The sequence below is a fragment of the Physeter macrocephalus genome, chromosome 19 (assembly GCF_002837175.3).
Source record: "Physeter macrocephalus isolate SW-GA chromosome 19, ASM283717v5, whole genome shotgun sequence".
Lineage (NCBI taxonomy): Eukaryota > Metazoa > Chordata > Mammalia > Artiodactyla > Physeteridae > Physeter > Physeter macrocephalus.
The window spans coordinates 88,110,714-88,125,439 of record NC_041232.1 but is presented as its reverse complement, the minus strand read 5'-3'; the positions used below and the strand labels follow the sequence as shown (position 1 = coordinate 88,125,439).

The following is a 14,726-nucleotide window of genomic DNA, read 5'->3' as shown; positions in this document are numbered from 1 at the left end:
CGTCCCCTGCATCGGCAGGCGGACTCTCAACCACTGCGCCACCAGGGAAGCCCAATCTCTGTCTTTTAATTGGTGTGTTTAGACCACTCACATTTAAAGTGATTGTTGATATAGCTGGATTAAAATTTAGCACTTTATAATTGTTTTCTATTCATTGCATTTATTCTTTGTTTCCTTTTCCTCCTCATTTTCTGTGCACTTTATACAATTCCATTTTTATCTCATCTCTTGGTGTATTATTTATGGTTTGAAAAAACTTTTTTAGTGGTTGCCCTAGGGTTTACAATATATATTTTAAAATTATCTAAGTTCACCTTCAAATAACATATACTGCTTTATGTGTAGTGCTGGTACCTTATACGAGAATATTCCCCAGTTCCTCCCTTACATCCCTTGTCATTCATTTCATTGATCCACATGCTATAATCACCCAATACACTGTTACTTGATTGCTTTAAATAAATAATAATCTTTTAGATTAAGAATAAGAAAAAAAAAGATTTACCTTCATTTATTCTTTCTCTGAGGCTCTTGGTTTCTTTATGGAGATCCAATTTTCCTTCTGACTAAATAACTTATTTTCACATTTCCGACAGGATTGGGGGCTTCCCTGGTGGCGCAGTGGTTAAGAATCCACCTGCCGATGCAGAGGACACGGGTTTGAGCCCTGGTCTGGGAAGATCCCACATGCCGCGGAGCAACTAAGCCCGTGTGCCACAACTACTAAGCCCGCGTGCCTAGAGCCCGTGCTCCACAACAAGAGAAGCCCCCGCAATGAGAAGCCCACACACCACAAGGAAGAGTAGCCCCCGCTCGCCACAACTAGAGAAAGCCCGTGCGCAGCAACGAAGACCCAACGCAGCCAAAAACAAAACATTTCTTACAGGGTTGGTCTGCTGGCAATAAATTCCTTGGTGTCATTTTTTTCTCAGAAAGTGTTTCCCCTTCACTTTATGGATTCTATATTAGTTTCCAGTGGTTTGCTGTGACAAATTGCCACAAGCTGGGTGGCATAAAACTGCAGAAATTTATTCTCTCACAGTTCTGGAAGCCAAAAGTCTGAAATCAGTTTAACTGGGTCAAGATCAAGGTGTTGGCAGGGCTCTGCTCCTTCCAGAGGCTCCTGGAAGGATTCGCTCCCTGCCTCTTCCAGCTGCTGGGGGCTGCCAGCATTCCTTGGCTGCGTTACTCCAACTTTCAAGGCCACATCTTCAAATCTCTCTCTGCTCCTTCATCACATGGCCTCTGTGTGTCTCAAGTCTCCTGCCTCTCTCTTATAAAGATACTCGTGGGCCTCCCTGGTGGTGCAGTGGTTGCGCGTCCGCCTGCCGATGCAGGGGAACCGGGTTCGCGCCCCGGTCTGGGAGGATCCCACATGCCGCGGAACGGCTGGGCCCGTGAGCCATGGCCGCTGAGCCTGCGCGTCCGGAGCCTGTGCTCCGCAACGGGAGAGGCCGCAGCAGAGGGAGGCCCGCGTACCGCAAAAAAAAAAAAAAAAAAAAAAAAGATACTCGTGATGGCATTTAGGGCCCACCTGGATAATGCAGGATAATCTCTGCATCACAAGATCCTTAACTTAATCACATCTGCAATTTTTTTCTTTTCACATAAGGTAATATTCACAGGCTCCGGGAACTAGGATGTGACGGTTCTGGGTATCATTTTCCAGACTGCACAGTTTGGTCGGCTTCTTTTGTTTGGGAACACAGGAAGCCAGGTAATGTGCAGCACCCGAGATGAGCTCCTTCCTTCTGCTCGACGGATGGTTCTGGACCAGTGGGTGCCCCTCTATTCCAGACAGGTGGGGCTCCAAAGGATTACAGGCCCCTTCTGTGGGGCAAAATCTTGGATCAAGAATGCAAGATTGTATCCACTTAGCAGGACTCTGGAGGCGCTTGCTGCCTCCAGGCTCCACCTGGCACAGCTGATGGAGCCAGAGCAGCAGCTGGCTATGGGCTGGCACCAATTTGCCCATGTATGCCAGGACAAACGGGGCCAGATGCAGTGGCCTCAGATGCTCCAGTGAGTGGGGAGGAAAGACTATATCCCTACTCCAACCTCCACCATAAAAAGGACAGAACATTCCGGAGGCTCCAGAGCTCGGGGGGAGGATCTGGCTAAGGAGGGGCACCTATTTTTCTTCTCCCAGCCTCTCCAGGACTTGCTTCTCCGCCTGTGTTTTACTTCCTTGTACATTTCTGGTGCTGTGTTCTCGGCCTTCTCTGGTGGATACTCAGAAGTACACTGGCCTCAGAGGCTGGAGAGGATGAGAGCAACCTGTGTTTCACGGAGAGCTCTCCTTATCGCCAGGCTCATTTGGGAGTTGCTCTAAGTGAGGTTGTACCTGTTCTTAGGATTTCCCACGAAGCGTACCAGGTAGGAAGCTGGCTGGCCGGTTGTGTGCCCCTGGGGACCCCCCCCCTCACCCACCAGGCCTTCCCTTTTGGGGTGACTTGGGCTTGCTGTGGTGGAGGTGGGAGCCCTGGGGGAGCTCCTCTGTAGACAGAATTCTGGGGGCCTGCAGGTGGTCTTCTCTGCTCTGAACCCACCTGCACAGGGTCCTGGGCGGGTTGGCTGGCTTCTCACAGGACCCTCCCTCGCCCACCAGCATCTGGGTTCTGAGCACCTACCTCCCTGGCGCTCCCAAGGCTCACCTTCGTCAGGTGACACACTCAGGAATTCCTGTTTTCTCTATCTGTTAAGTGCTAGAATTGTGCGGCTGAGATGAAGCACGAAACCCTTAGCAGATCCGAGCTCCACCGGCCAGCACTGTCTTCAGTGACAAGGTACCTAACGCACTTGTGGACGGCAGTCCTGGCTGCCGCCGCCCTGGGCCCCCGAAGAGCCAGAGTGGACCTTCAGAGGCTTCAGGCTGCGGGGTGGGCTTTCGCTTCCCCGGAGCAGTCGCGCCCCCGCCCCCCAGCCTGGCCGAAACTGCCCTGGCCCTCTGCAAACTTCCGAACGCCGCTCCTCAGGGACTCGCCCCGGTTCAGGATGGGGAGCCCCACAGACCCGGGCCGACCATGAACGGTGGAAGAACCCTTGGAATCACGGGGCGCTCAGACCCTGCCCGAGTCCCCACGAGGGGGCCGTCCCCAGGCCTCGCGCTGACCCTCGGGGCGGCGACAGGACCCGGTCCTCTGCTCCCGTTGGCGGCGCGCCGCGTCTACAAGGCCACTCGCCGCGGGACAGATGGCGCCGGGGCCACGTGGGCCCCTGGCCCACAAGGAGCGGCCCCGCCAGGCAGCGATTTCCTAACCCTGGCCGGGTGGGCCCACGAAGCGCCCCGGCCACGACCCCCGACCCCCGGCTTCGCCCAGGGTCCCGCCCCCACCTCCCCGTCCACCGGCGCTCTCTAGGACCCCGCGGCGCCCGCCCCTCCGCCCGGCGCGGGCGGGGCCACGTATTGTGACGTCACGCCGAGGCGGGGCCCGGCGCTTGGACAGACCGAAGGACGGTGGGCTGACCGCCGGGAGCCGCCAGCGCGGGTGAGCCCGGCGGGGTCAGCAGCGCGCTTGGACGCGAGCGCCGCGCTGGGCTGAGCGTCCACCCCGGGCCGGGCCCCCTGGGCAGTGTGTTTCCTCTCCCCCCTCCTCCCTCCCTCCGACCCCCAGGCTGTGCGACCCCCTCCCCGGAACCGAGCCCTCACCCCGCACTGAAAGTCTGGACGCGAGCGCCGCGCTGGGCTGAGCGTCCACCCCGGGCCGGGCCCCCTGGGCAGTGTGTTTCCTCTCCCCCCTCCTCCATCCCTCCGACCCCCAGGCTGTGCGACCCCCTCCCCGGAACCGAGCCCCCACCCCGAACTGAAAGTCCACCCCGGGCCGGCGCCCCGCAGGAGGCGGTCGTGCCCCGGCCGCAAGCCCGGCGTGCGCCCCCCATTGGGCGTGGAGGCCCGGCCCGGGTGCTTTACCGCTTTCCCTCTCTCGCCAGGCCCCGCGACGGAGGACGGCCCAGGGCAGCGGCGGCATGTGAGGGTGACAGCGCGCGCGCCAGGAGCCCGAGAGCGCGGAGCGCGCGTGGGCCAGGTGGACGTCAGCCTGCCGGCGGGGCCGCCGGGCGCTCGGCATGGACGCAGAAGGCTTGGGTTGGCTTCTGGTCCCGCTGCACCAGCTGGTTTCCTGGGGGGCAGCTGGGGCCATGGTCTTCGGAGGGGCGGTGCCGTACATCCCGCAGTACAGGGACATCCGGAGGACTCAGAACGCCGAGGGCTTCTCGACCTACGTGTGTCTGGTGCTCTTGGTGGCCAATATCTTACGAATCCTCTTCTGGTAGGTTGAGGGTTTTCCTACTGTGGGGTGCTCCCAGGGAGATGGTTTTCTCCTTTTCTGGGTGAGGCCGGGGGGCGGAAGTGTCTGCACTTCCTGGGAAGGAGCTGGTGAAATGGATGAGACTTTTTCCCAGGGAAAATGGTGGGATTGAAGTGGAGAATCTCACATAGTCTCGGATCTGCGTCTTCATTTTCGGTGGCTTGTACATGTACTGGATGCTTGCCCAGGGCCTTTTCTGTGGGGCTGCGTCCTAGGACTGGGTCCATGCCCTTAGGAATTTGGGTGAGGTTTGGGGGTAGTGGAGAGAAAACGAAGGGAATTAATGAATACCAGTAACAGAAGGTGGTCAGCATAGGAAGGACAAACCACTGGCCAGTAAAGGCTCTCAGGAGGGAACTAGACAGGAAGGAGTGCTGCGGGGGGGGGGGGCGGGGTGGTCTGCCTTGAAGGGTGGTCCCTTCCTGCCTTCCGCGTTGTGTGTGCGGGTTTGTTTTTTTTTAACAGAGACTATTTTTTCTTGCTCCTCCCAGAGCCCAACTTCCTCTTGTTATCATTTGCATTCTGGTCAGGGACTTGAAGTTAATTTTAACAGTCGTTGAAGCCAGACATAATTGGGAGGGTACATTTTCAGCAGAAGTGAAAAGAGGTCTCGCAGCCTCACTGTAAGGCCAAAAAAGCCTGGAACTTTCCTTCCTTCTAGACGGTCCCAGGCCCCTCTGTGAGCACAGACAGGACAGCCTGGGACCGGGCAGCTGGCTCCTTCTTTTGACTTTTTGGAGTAATCGTGCTTTCTTGCTAGTTGAGTTTAAGTCAGCCTTACTGAGGCATGGCTCACAGGGAAGAAAGTTGCACGTGTGCAGTTGGATGAGTTTTGGCAGATGTCCTCTCTGCGGTCATCAGGGTGTGAGTCCCCCGAGTCCAGAAGTTCTCTGCTCCTTCACCTTCTGGCCACCTGGCCTGAGGCAGCCCTCGGTCACTCTCACCGTGTTTTTGCTCAGTCTGAGGTTTTTAAAAGGTGAGCTGGTGAGTTGACCCCTTCTCCTGGAAGAATTTGTCACGCCATGAGCCCTGTCTCTGGGCCAGTCCGCTTCTGAAGGAGGGATCAGAGGGTACCACTCTTTTAACTTGTTTAGCACAAGTTGAAAAACTGCATTTGAAGACTCCTCCTTTCCCTGTGGCTGAGGATGGCACGCGCCCGCTGCAGCAAGACTCTCCCCTTCCCTCTCTCAGCTGCCCCTCACGAGGGCTAAGGTTGCGCAGAAACAGGTCCCAAACTGTAATCGTGTGTGACACTGCTGTCAACCCTGAGCACCCTGGGTGTGGCCCCCGGAGCTCCCAGCCCAGGCCCCGGGCGTTAGGTTGGGAAGCAGCATTTCCTTTAGGCAGTGGCAAGTTTTCTCAAAGGAGTGGAGGAGGATTGGCTGAGGTTGCATTTCTTAAGGGAAATAGTTCTTTTGAGAGGTCTTCCCCCCAGGTATGCTTATCATTCAGAATTGCAAAAAGAAAATAGGATATCTCTTTTACCTCTAACTATCTATTTTGGAGAAATCAGAAATGAAACCAGTTTCTTGAATGCCATCTCGTCGGTGTTTCTGGGTTTAACAAGCAAGCATTTGATGCGTTGGGACTGGGAGTTCTCTCTGCATTGTAGGGCCTGAGCCTTTGAGGAAGAAAGAGTCTTTGGTGGAATTCTGAACTTTGTCCACTGGCACGTCTATTTCTGCACATCTGATTGCCCCTTTCCCCCAGCATCAGCTGCCTGAGCTGTCCTGGGTCCCTCCGTGAGTTCAGTGGCTGCCGTGTGAACACACAGGGCTGCCTTCAGCCAGGGTTCCAGAAGACTGTGGGACCCTATGGGAAGAAGGGGGGGCTGGCAGACGTCTCTCCTCCAGGATCCCTCTGACGTGGGGTTCTGCTTTCCCTGTATTTCACACCTGGCAGTACTTTGTAGTTCATGTGGTGAAGCCCAGCAGACAGGCCGGGCTCCGTCTACGACTTGTAACAAATACACGCGTCTCTGCCCACGTGGTCCCAAGGCCCCACTGCTCTGCGGGGTGAGGCCTGTGTTCCCTTTCCTTCCTTTCTTTGGAGCCTCCAAAGCCCCTACTCCTGGGTCCCCTAGCAGCCCGTTTGATTTAATAGGTTTTTGAGGGTTTCCCATGAGCCAGACACTGGGCAGATGCTGCAGGGTTCCCGCTTCAGCAGAAGTGCTGTACGGACCGTGCCAGACACGCGTATATGGGTAATGGGTGGTGGGGAGGGAGAGAGCGCCGGCTGGGAGCCGCGGTAGGCTCCGGGTGGGACGAGGGCAGTGATGGACTTAGAGGAAATGAAGAGTACGTTTCCCAAAGCTGGCTGGGAACGCAGTCTTCGGAGCTCCAGTCTGCCTGGGAAGCCGCCCGGGGAAATGTGTGGTGTGAGGCACGTGAGCAGCTCTGCAGTCCTGGGGGTCGGGGGTGGGGTGGGGGAAGGCTGACCAAGCTGTAGAAACCCGGCGTTTCTGTAACCCACGGAACTCTGATGCCTTTATTTCTTGCGATTCTTCCCATCCTTTTGCAGAACCAGCACTGAGCAGAGCAGACAAAATGCTGGCGTGCAGGATTTGGCCTTTGTGGTGTCGGAAGCCAGAGGGCGGAGTGATTCTGTAAATGAGAAGGGGAGGGAGGGGCCCAGGGTGCAAGGACGGTGCTGCAGGGCCGTCTGACCAGGGCCTGAGGCATTCACAGAGCTAGTTCTCCAGCCGCATCCCTATCTGATCCGAGATATGGTGACACTGTACCGGAGACGGAGCTATGGTGACATTGTATTGCAGGTGTAGTAAAATTGTACCGGAGATGTGGTGACACTGCACCAGAGGGTTAGTGACGATCTGCTACTCGCGCGAAGCCAGTCAGGGAGGTAGATGCACAGCTTTTCTTCCAATCGAGCGTTTCTCTGCTACTGTGAAGGCGCGTAGAAGGTGTTCCCTGTGGGAGCTTTTGCGCAGGCTCGGTGAGGCAGTGCACGTTCTCCGCCACGCGCGTCTCCCTGGGAGCGAGATGCACGGGGGACGGCGCTTCCACTGGCTGCTCCAGGCCGCAGGCCACACGCTCGTCTGCTGGGCTGTCCTATCCTCTGCAGCAGGCCAGGCTTTGCCAACCGCATTCTCAGGGCAGGGGAGGAAGAGGTGCCCCGTGACACCTCTGCCAGCACAGACTATTAGCATTAAAGGCAGAAGTTTAACTAACTTGATAAGGAAAAAAATAGTGTCTTTCTATTTTAATTGGCTTTTAAAAATTAGTAATGATGTTGAACTTTGTTTCATATTTGTTTTGTCCCTTGTATATCTTCTGTGGAAAGTCGTGCTTTTTGAAATTTTGTGTCTTGTTTAGCCTGTCTTCACCCTAAAAGCAGTTCACTCTGCCCCCCTTACTTCACTGTAAATGTCTCATTCTTTACTGTAAATACTGAATTTACCTAGATTCGATTTTTGGTGTGTGGTATAAGGGGAAGCACAAACCTTCATTCCCCCCCTACCCCCAGGTTTTCTAGTCACTCATTGTTTCTGTTGGGGGGGCGGGGTGGTCTGCCTTGAAGGGTGGTCCCTTCCTGCCTTCCGCGTTGTGTGTGCGGGTTTGTTTTTTTTTAACAGAGACTATTTTTTCTTGCTCCTCCCAGAGCCCAACTTCCTCTTGTTATCATTTGCATTCTGGTCAGGGACTTGAAGTTAATTTTAACAGTCGTTGAAGCCAGACATAATTGGGAGGGTACATTTTCAGCAGAAGTGAAAAGAGGTCTCGCAGCCTCACTGTAAGGCCAAAAAAGCCTGGAACTTTCCTTCCTTCTAGACGGTCCCAGGCCCCTCTGTGAGCACAGACAGGACAGCCTGGGACCGGGCAGCTGGCTCCTTCTTTTGACTTTTTGGAGTAATCGTGCTTTCTTGCTAGTTGAGTTTAAGTCAGCCTTACTGAGGCATGGCTCACAGGGAAGAAAGTTGCACGTGTGCAGTTGGATGAGTTTTGGCAGATGTCCTCTCTGCGGTCATCAGGGTGTGAGTCCCCCGAGTCCAGAAGTTCTCTGCTCCTTCACCTTCTGGCCACCTGGCCTGAGGCAGCCCTCGGTCACTCTCACCGTGTTTTTGCTCAGTCTGAGGTTTTTAAAAGGTGAGCTGGTGAGTTGACCCCTTCTCCTGGAAGAATTTGTCACGCCATGAGCCCTGTCTCTGGGCCAGTCCGCTTCTGAAGGAGGGATCAGAGGGTACCACTCTTTTAACTTGTTTAGCACAAGTTGAAAAACTGCATTTGAAGACTCCTCCTTTCCCTGTGGCTGAGGATGGCACGCGCCCGCTGCAGCAAGACTCTCCCCTTCCCTCTCTCAGCTGCCCCTCACGAGGGCTAAGGTTGCGCAGAAACAGGTCCCAAACTGTAATCGTGTGTGACACTGCTGTCAACCCTGAGCACCCTGGGTGTGGCCCCCGGAGCTCCCAGCCCAGGCCCCGGGCGTTAGGTTGGGAAGCAGCATTTCCTTTAGGCAGTGGCAAGTTTTCTCAAAGGAGTGGAGGAGGATTGGCTGAGGTTGCATTTCTTAAGGGAAATAGTTCTTTTGAGAGGTCTTCCCCCCAGGTATGCTTATCATTCAGAATTGCAAAAAGAAAATAGGATATCTCTTTTACCTCTAACTATCTATTTTGGAGAAATCAGAAATGAAACCAGTTTCTTGAATGCCATCTCGTCGGTGTTTCTGGGTTTAACAAGCAAGCATTTGATGCGTTGGGACTGGGAGTTCTCTCTGCATTGTAGGGCCTGAGCCTTTGAGGAAGAAAGAGTCTTTGGTGGAATTCTGAACTTTGTCCACTGGCACGTCTATTTCTGCACATCTGATTGCCCCTTTCCCCCAGCATCAGCTGCCTGAGCTGTCCTGGGTCCCTCCGTGAGTTCAGTGGCTGCCGTGTGAACACACAGGGCTGCCTTCAGCCAGGGTTCCAGAAGACTGTGGGACCCTATGGGAAGAAGGGGGGGCTGGCAGACGTCTCTCCTCCAGGATCCCTCTGACGTGGGGTTCTGCTTTCCCTGTATTTCACACCTGGCAGTACTTTGTAGTTCATGTGGTGAAGCCCAGCAGACAGGCCGGGCTCCGTCTACGACTTGTAACAAATACACGCGTCTCTGCCCACGTGGTCCCAAGGCCCCACTGCTCTGCGGGGTGAGGCCTGTGTTCCCTTTCCTTCCTTTCTTTGGAGCCTCCAAAGCCCCTACTCCTGGGTCCCCTAGCAGCCCGTTTGATTTAATAGGTTTTTGAGGGTTTCCCATGAGCCAGACACTGGGCAGATGCTGCAGGGTTCCCGCTTCAGCAGAAGTGCTGTACGGACCGTGCCAGACACGCGTATATGGGTAATGGGTGGTGGGGAGGGAGAGAGCGCCGGCTGGGAGCCGCGGTAGGCTCCGGGTGGGACGAGGGCAGTGATGGACTTAGAGGAAATGAAGAGTACGTTTCCCAAAGCTGGCTGGGAACGCAGTCTTCGGAGCTCCAGTCTGCCTGGGAAGCCGCCCGGGGAAATGTGTGGTGTGAGGCACGTGAGCAGCTCTGCAGTCCTGGGGGTCGGGGGTGGGGTGGGGGAAGGCTGACCAAGCTGTAGCAACCCGGCGTTTCTGTAACCCACGGAACTCTGATGCCTTTATTTCTTGCGATTCTTCCCATCCTTTTGCAGAACCAGCACTGAGCAGAGCAGACAAAATGCTGGCGTGCAGGATTTGGCCTTTGTGGTGTCGGAAGCCAGAGGGCGGAGTGATTCTGTAAATGAGAAGGGGAGGGAGGGGCCCAGGGTGCAAGGACGGTGCTGCAGGGCCGTCTGACCAGGGCCTGAGGCATTCACAGAGCTAGTTCTCCAGCCGCATCCCTATCTGATCCGAGATATGGTGACACTGTACCGGAGACGGAGCTATGGTGACATTGTATTGCAGGTGTAGTAAAATTGTACCGGAGATGTGGTGACACTGCACCAGAGGGTTAGTGACGATCTGCTACTCGCGCGAAGCCAGTCAGGGAGGTAGATGCACAGCTTTTCTTCCAATCGAGCGTTTCTCTGCTACTGTGAAGGCGCGTAGAAGGTGTTCCCTGTGGGAGCTTTTGCGCAGGCTCGGTGAGGCAGTGCACGTTCTCCGCCACGCGCGTCTCCCTGGGAGCGAGATGCACGGGGGACGGCGCTTCCACTGGCTGCTCCAGGCCGCAGGCCACACGCTCGTCTGCTGGGCTGTCCTATCCTCTGCAGCAGGCCAGGCTTTGCCAACCGCATTCTCAGGGCAGGGGAGGAAGAGGTGCCCCGTGACACCTCTGCCAGCACAGACTATTAGCATTAAAGGCAGAAGTTTAACTAACTTGATAAGGAAAAAAATAGTGTCTTTCTATTTTAATTGGCTTTTAAAAATTAGTAATGATGTTGAACTTTGTTTCATATTTGTTTTGTCCCTTGTATATCTTCTGTGGAAAGTCGTGCTTTTTGAAATTTTGTGTCTTGTTTAGCCTGTCTTCACCCTAAAAGCAGTTCACTCTGCCCCCCTTACTTCACTGTAAATGTCTCATTCTTTACTGTAAATACTGAATTTACCTAGATTCGATTTTTGGTGTGTGGTATAAGGGGAAGCACAAACCTTCATTCCCCCCCTACCCCCAGGTTTTCTAGTCACTCATTGTTTCTGTTAAAAAAATGGACGTGGCGTTCACTACATAAAGGCCCAAATGCCACGTCTTCAGCCTTATAACTCACTGGGGATGAGCCTGGTCCCTAGACTGGCTGACTCTTTGTGATGCCCGCCCGCTCCAGTCTCCCCAGCCTGGCGCAGAGCCTCCTCTGTCTCCTCCTCTGGATTATCTGTTGACTAGTCAGCCCCCCGGGGTCAGTCGGGTAACCACTGGACTAGTTCCTAGAACTGCTAGAAACGTCCTCAAGCAGCTGTAGGGTTGTGTCCGCACTCTACGGAGGAGATGAAGCCCGGGGGTGGTGGGGCACAGCGAGAAGGCGGGGGGCAGCGTGGTCCCCAGAGCCAGCCTGGGGCGGAGCGCGTGTGTGGCCCCATCAGCCAGCTGCCGGTGACCCTCTCCTCATAGGGGCGGGTGTGAGAGAGAGGCCAGGGGAGGTGGGCCGGGCCGTGTCTCTGTGTCTCCTGGTTTCCAGGAGGAGCTGGAGGTCAGACTGCCATCCAGGACCTCCCGACTGTGACCTGTCGGCCACTAACTCAGGTTTGGGAGGCCCCATCAGGCCGCGCCGCAGCTGGTGCCAGCGGGATCTCTGCTCCAGAGCAGCCAGGCTAGGATGGGGGCCTGGGCTTTGAAGGGTGCTGTGCCCAGGCCTCGCCTTAGCGGTGACAGTTCTGCAGGCTAGTCCTGTGACGCTGGTGGCCACGTCTGAGACCCCGGCTGGTGTGTGGAGGGCAGTGCAGTGATCAGCCCCTGGCCTGGGATCTTCTGATGGGCCCAGCGGGCGCCAGTCACTGGACTGTGGCTCTGGCCTCCAGGACATTTTGGCCGAGTTGCTGAAATGCCCAACACACTGGAAGAAAGTCAGCAGGAAGGCCTCGGGGCCTGTGGCTGGGAGGGCTGGGCGGGCTGGGGCTCGGAGAAGAGAGTGGACACGAGGCCTCCGTGCGGGGCAGCCAGGCCTGGGTCGGGCATCAGGGCCTGAGGTTGGCAGTGGGGGCCGTGCCCTGCCTGGCGTCTCCTCTCCTCTGGTGAGGGCTGGGTGGCCCGGCCCCGCAATGCTCTGCTCTGCTCACACTGGGGGCCGTGCTGGCCTGCAGACCCCACTCCCCACGGCCAGGGGCCAGGGCTGCCGCCGGTCTCCAGACTCCGGAACGAGCCCTGGGGAGGCAGGTGTTCCAGAACCTGGGCTCCTCACCTGGCGGCGGCTGGGCCTCTGCAGGAGGGCGACGGTCAGCTGGCCGGACTCGGTGGGGGGGTGGTGGGGCGGGTGCAGGAGACCCGCTCCCCCCGGCCCTCGGCCCTGGGAGGGTCGCAGCGGTTCCCGGGGAGGGGGGCAGCAGTGGAGCAGCCTGCCCGTGACTCGGCTCTGGGGGGCGGTGGAGGCCCGGTCCGGCCGTCCAGGGGGGCGCCCGGCCCCTCCGCACCCCGGCTCCGTCCCGCCGTGGCGTCTGGAGGCCTGGGCGGCCGGCTCACGGGCCCGCGTGGGCCTGAGCGCCCGGGGCTGCTCGGGCCGGGACCGCGGGCGCCCGGCCGGCGCCTCCTGACGCCACGGCACCTTCCCTCGCAGGTTCGGGAGGCGCTTCGAGGCGCCGCTGCTCTGGCAGAGCGTCGTCATGATCCCGACCATGCTGCTCATGCTGAAGCTCTGCACCGAGGTCCGCGTGGCCGCCGAGCTGAACGTGAAGCGCCGCGGCTTTGCAGGTGGGTGACCCGCGGCTTGGGGGCGAAGCCCAGTAGCTCAGCGAGCGGGACTCGGCTGGAGCTCTCGGGGCGGGGGGCCTCCACCCAGGGCTCCCCGGCAGCGCTGGCTTCGCCAGGCGGCGCGGCTGTCTGTCTCCACCCCAGTGTTCGCGGTCAGGTAAGTGACTGCGTCGACAGCGTATCACGTGAAACTGGAGCTCGGGCGAGTGCCGACCTGTTCTCACCGTGTCCCTTGCCGTGGCCGTCGTCACGCGGGCCCCTCCGCTGGGGCGGGAGGGCGGCGCTGCTGGTCTGTTCCTGCCTTGATCAGGCCGGAGGCGGGTGTTTCCTGCGGAGGCGGTTTTATCTCTGACCTTGTGTGTGGCTGGTGCACCAGACACGGCCTCTCTGTTTCTCCCGTTCCCTGGCGCTGAGCCAGCCGGGACCTTTCTCACACGCGCTGTTAAACGTGCACGCGCCGTCACGCTCCGTGGGCCTCGGGTGGGCACGCGGGGTCCGCCCACGGGGTCCACGAGCTCGGGCAGGCCAATCCCGGGCTCAGCCCCCACAGCTTTCTCGTGGCTCAGAAGGTAGAAGGTGCTGCTCCCGGTTTCGCCTTCTCCTTTGAAAATGTTGCTTCCGAGCTGAGGTTCTGTGTTGGACCGCGCGGCTGGTGGGCTTCTCTGTGCAGGAGCGTTGACGCCGCACTTCTGGCTCTTCTGAGGACTAAGTCTGAGGCCGCTCTCCCCTTCGATTTTGTCCGAGCGAGCGTGTGGCTGTGTTCAATCTCAGCGATTGCTGAGAGAAGCGTTTTCTCTGGAGTTTGTTTAGTTCTGGGACTCCCGCAGACTTGAGGTCTTGCCCCGCGATTCTTTTCCTGATGTTTATTTTCTCCCCCTTTGAGCGACCCCTCTCCTCTTGTGTAGCTTCTGTTTTTAGGGTGAGAGTGAGTGTGTGCTAACTTCAGTCCTTGTGGGAATGGGTCCGCCTCAGCTCCAGTGAGTAGCCTGGATCAGTTAGGGTCGCTGGGACGATAAAGAGGGCCCCCCGCCACCGTCTGCTTCCCGTGCGTGTCTGCTCTTGTTCTCCCGTTAACGCCGTCCTCCCAGCCGTGATTCAGGAAGTCACACCAGGGGGGTGCCAGTTGAACTGCCCGTCTTGCCTAGAAAGCAGGGCTCCTGTATCCTGGACCCCTTACGAACTGAGGAGCTGCCTCTTAATTTTCTCGGAGTCGAGGGCTTTCTGCCTAAGCGGCCTCTGCCGCTGCCCTCTGTGGTCTGTGCCCTTTCGAGCCTCCCCTTTGCTGGGCGCAGGATCTCACAGCCGAGTGCAGAGTGGGCCGTGTGGGGTGGTCAGTGGTGTGCGTCTTCACCCAGGGCGGGGGGAAGGCCTGGAGAGCACACCCGGTGCCCTGCTGGCTTAGTGGTCCTGCGCCTCGGGCGCTGCAGCGGGAGACCAGGCTTGTGACCTTGTTTGGAACTGTGCGTGGGTCGTGAAGACGGAGGGTGCCAGATACGGCAGGTGCTGGGGCCTCTGGGTCACGCGGCAAACTTAGAGCTTAACGTTGAGCATTTGATGGCAGCTCACGGTGACGGCCGGTCTGCTGGTGCACGCCGTGGGCTCTGGTGGAGGGAGGGCTGTGCCTCCTGACCTCTGGGCCCCCTCCTGACACCACCCCCCGCCCCGCTGGCCCACTGCGGCCTCAGGGAGAGTCGTCTCCTAACCTCCGCCCACACGGCTGAGAGTCTGAGCGGTCAACACTTGAATCCAGGTCGGATTTACATGTTTCCGCGTCTACTGTTTATGAGACACGCAGGTCTCAGCACCCCGCTATGGGAAGCTTTTAATGAACGTGTGGGTTTATTTCCTCTCATTTGCCAGCAGTAGGCGGGTGGGCTGTGAAAAAGCCAAGCGGTTCGGGCGTGGAAGCTCTGGGAGCCCGTGGGCTGCTGGGCGCGGCCCGCGTCTCTCCCCCCACCCTCCGTGGCAGGTGGCCGGCCTCCGCTTCCCGACGTGTCAGCCGAGGCCTCGGGACACAGACTTCTCGGGGAGCTGACCACGCACATCACAGTAGCTCTCCAGGAGAGCCTGGGGGGCTTTGTT

At 57.7% G+C, this 14,726-nt stretch overlaps 2 protein-coding genes across 11 annotated transcripts in view; one reads left to right on the top strand and one right to left on the bottom strand.

The window, feature by feature from the left end:
- Positions 1–1,913, bottom strand: part of HSBP1L1 (heat shock factor binding protein 1 like 1) — a 19,235-nt gene extending 17,322 nt beyond the window's left edge. Inside the window, exons 1-2 of one of the 2 annotated variants that reach the window (XM_028480523.2) lie at positions 885–1,913; positions 506–637 (exon numbers count right to left, since the gene is read on the bottom strand). The gene's annotated coding sequence lies outside the window, so the exon portion shown is untranslated. The remainder of the gene's footprint in view (positions 1–505; positions 638–884) is intronic. The other variant, XM_024133981.3, reaches the window with a different exon arrangement.
- Positions 1,914–2,001: 88 nt separating this feature from the next.
- Positions 2,002–14,726, top strand: part of SLC66A2 (solute carrier family 66 member 2) — a 64,868-nt gene continuing 52,143 nt past the window's right edge. For 3 of the 9 annotated variants that reach the window (XR_008615902.1, XR_008615904.1, XR_008615903.1), the window contains exons 1-3: positions 2,002–2,376; positions 2,704–2,786; positions 3,931–4,268. Coding sequence is in view for 4 of the 9 variants with exons in the window: in XM_055080332.1 (XP_054936307.1) it covers positions 2,725–2,786; positions 3,931–4,268 (400 nt within the window). In the remaining 5 variants the exon portion in view is untranslated. Of the gene's footprint in view, positions 2,377–2,703; positions 2,787–3,930; positions 4,269–12,510; positions 12,645–14,726 lie in introns of those variants that run through there. The other 6 variants (XR_003677228.2, XR_003677229.2, XM_028480349.2 and 3 more) reach the window with 3 other exon arrangements.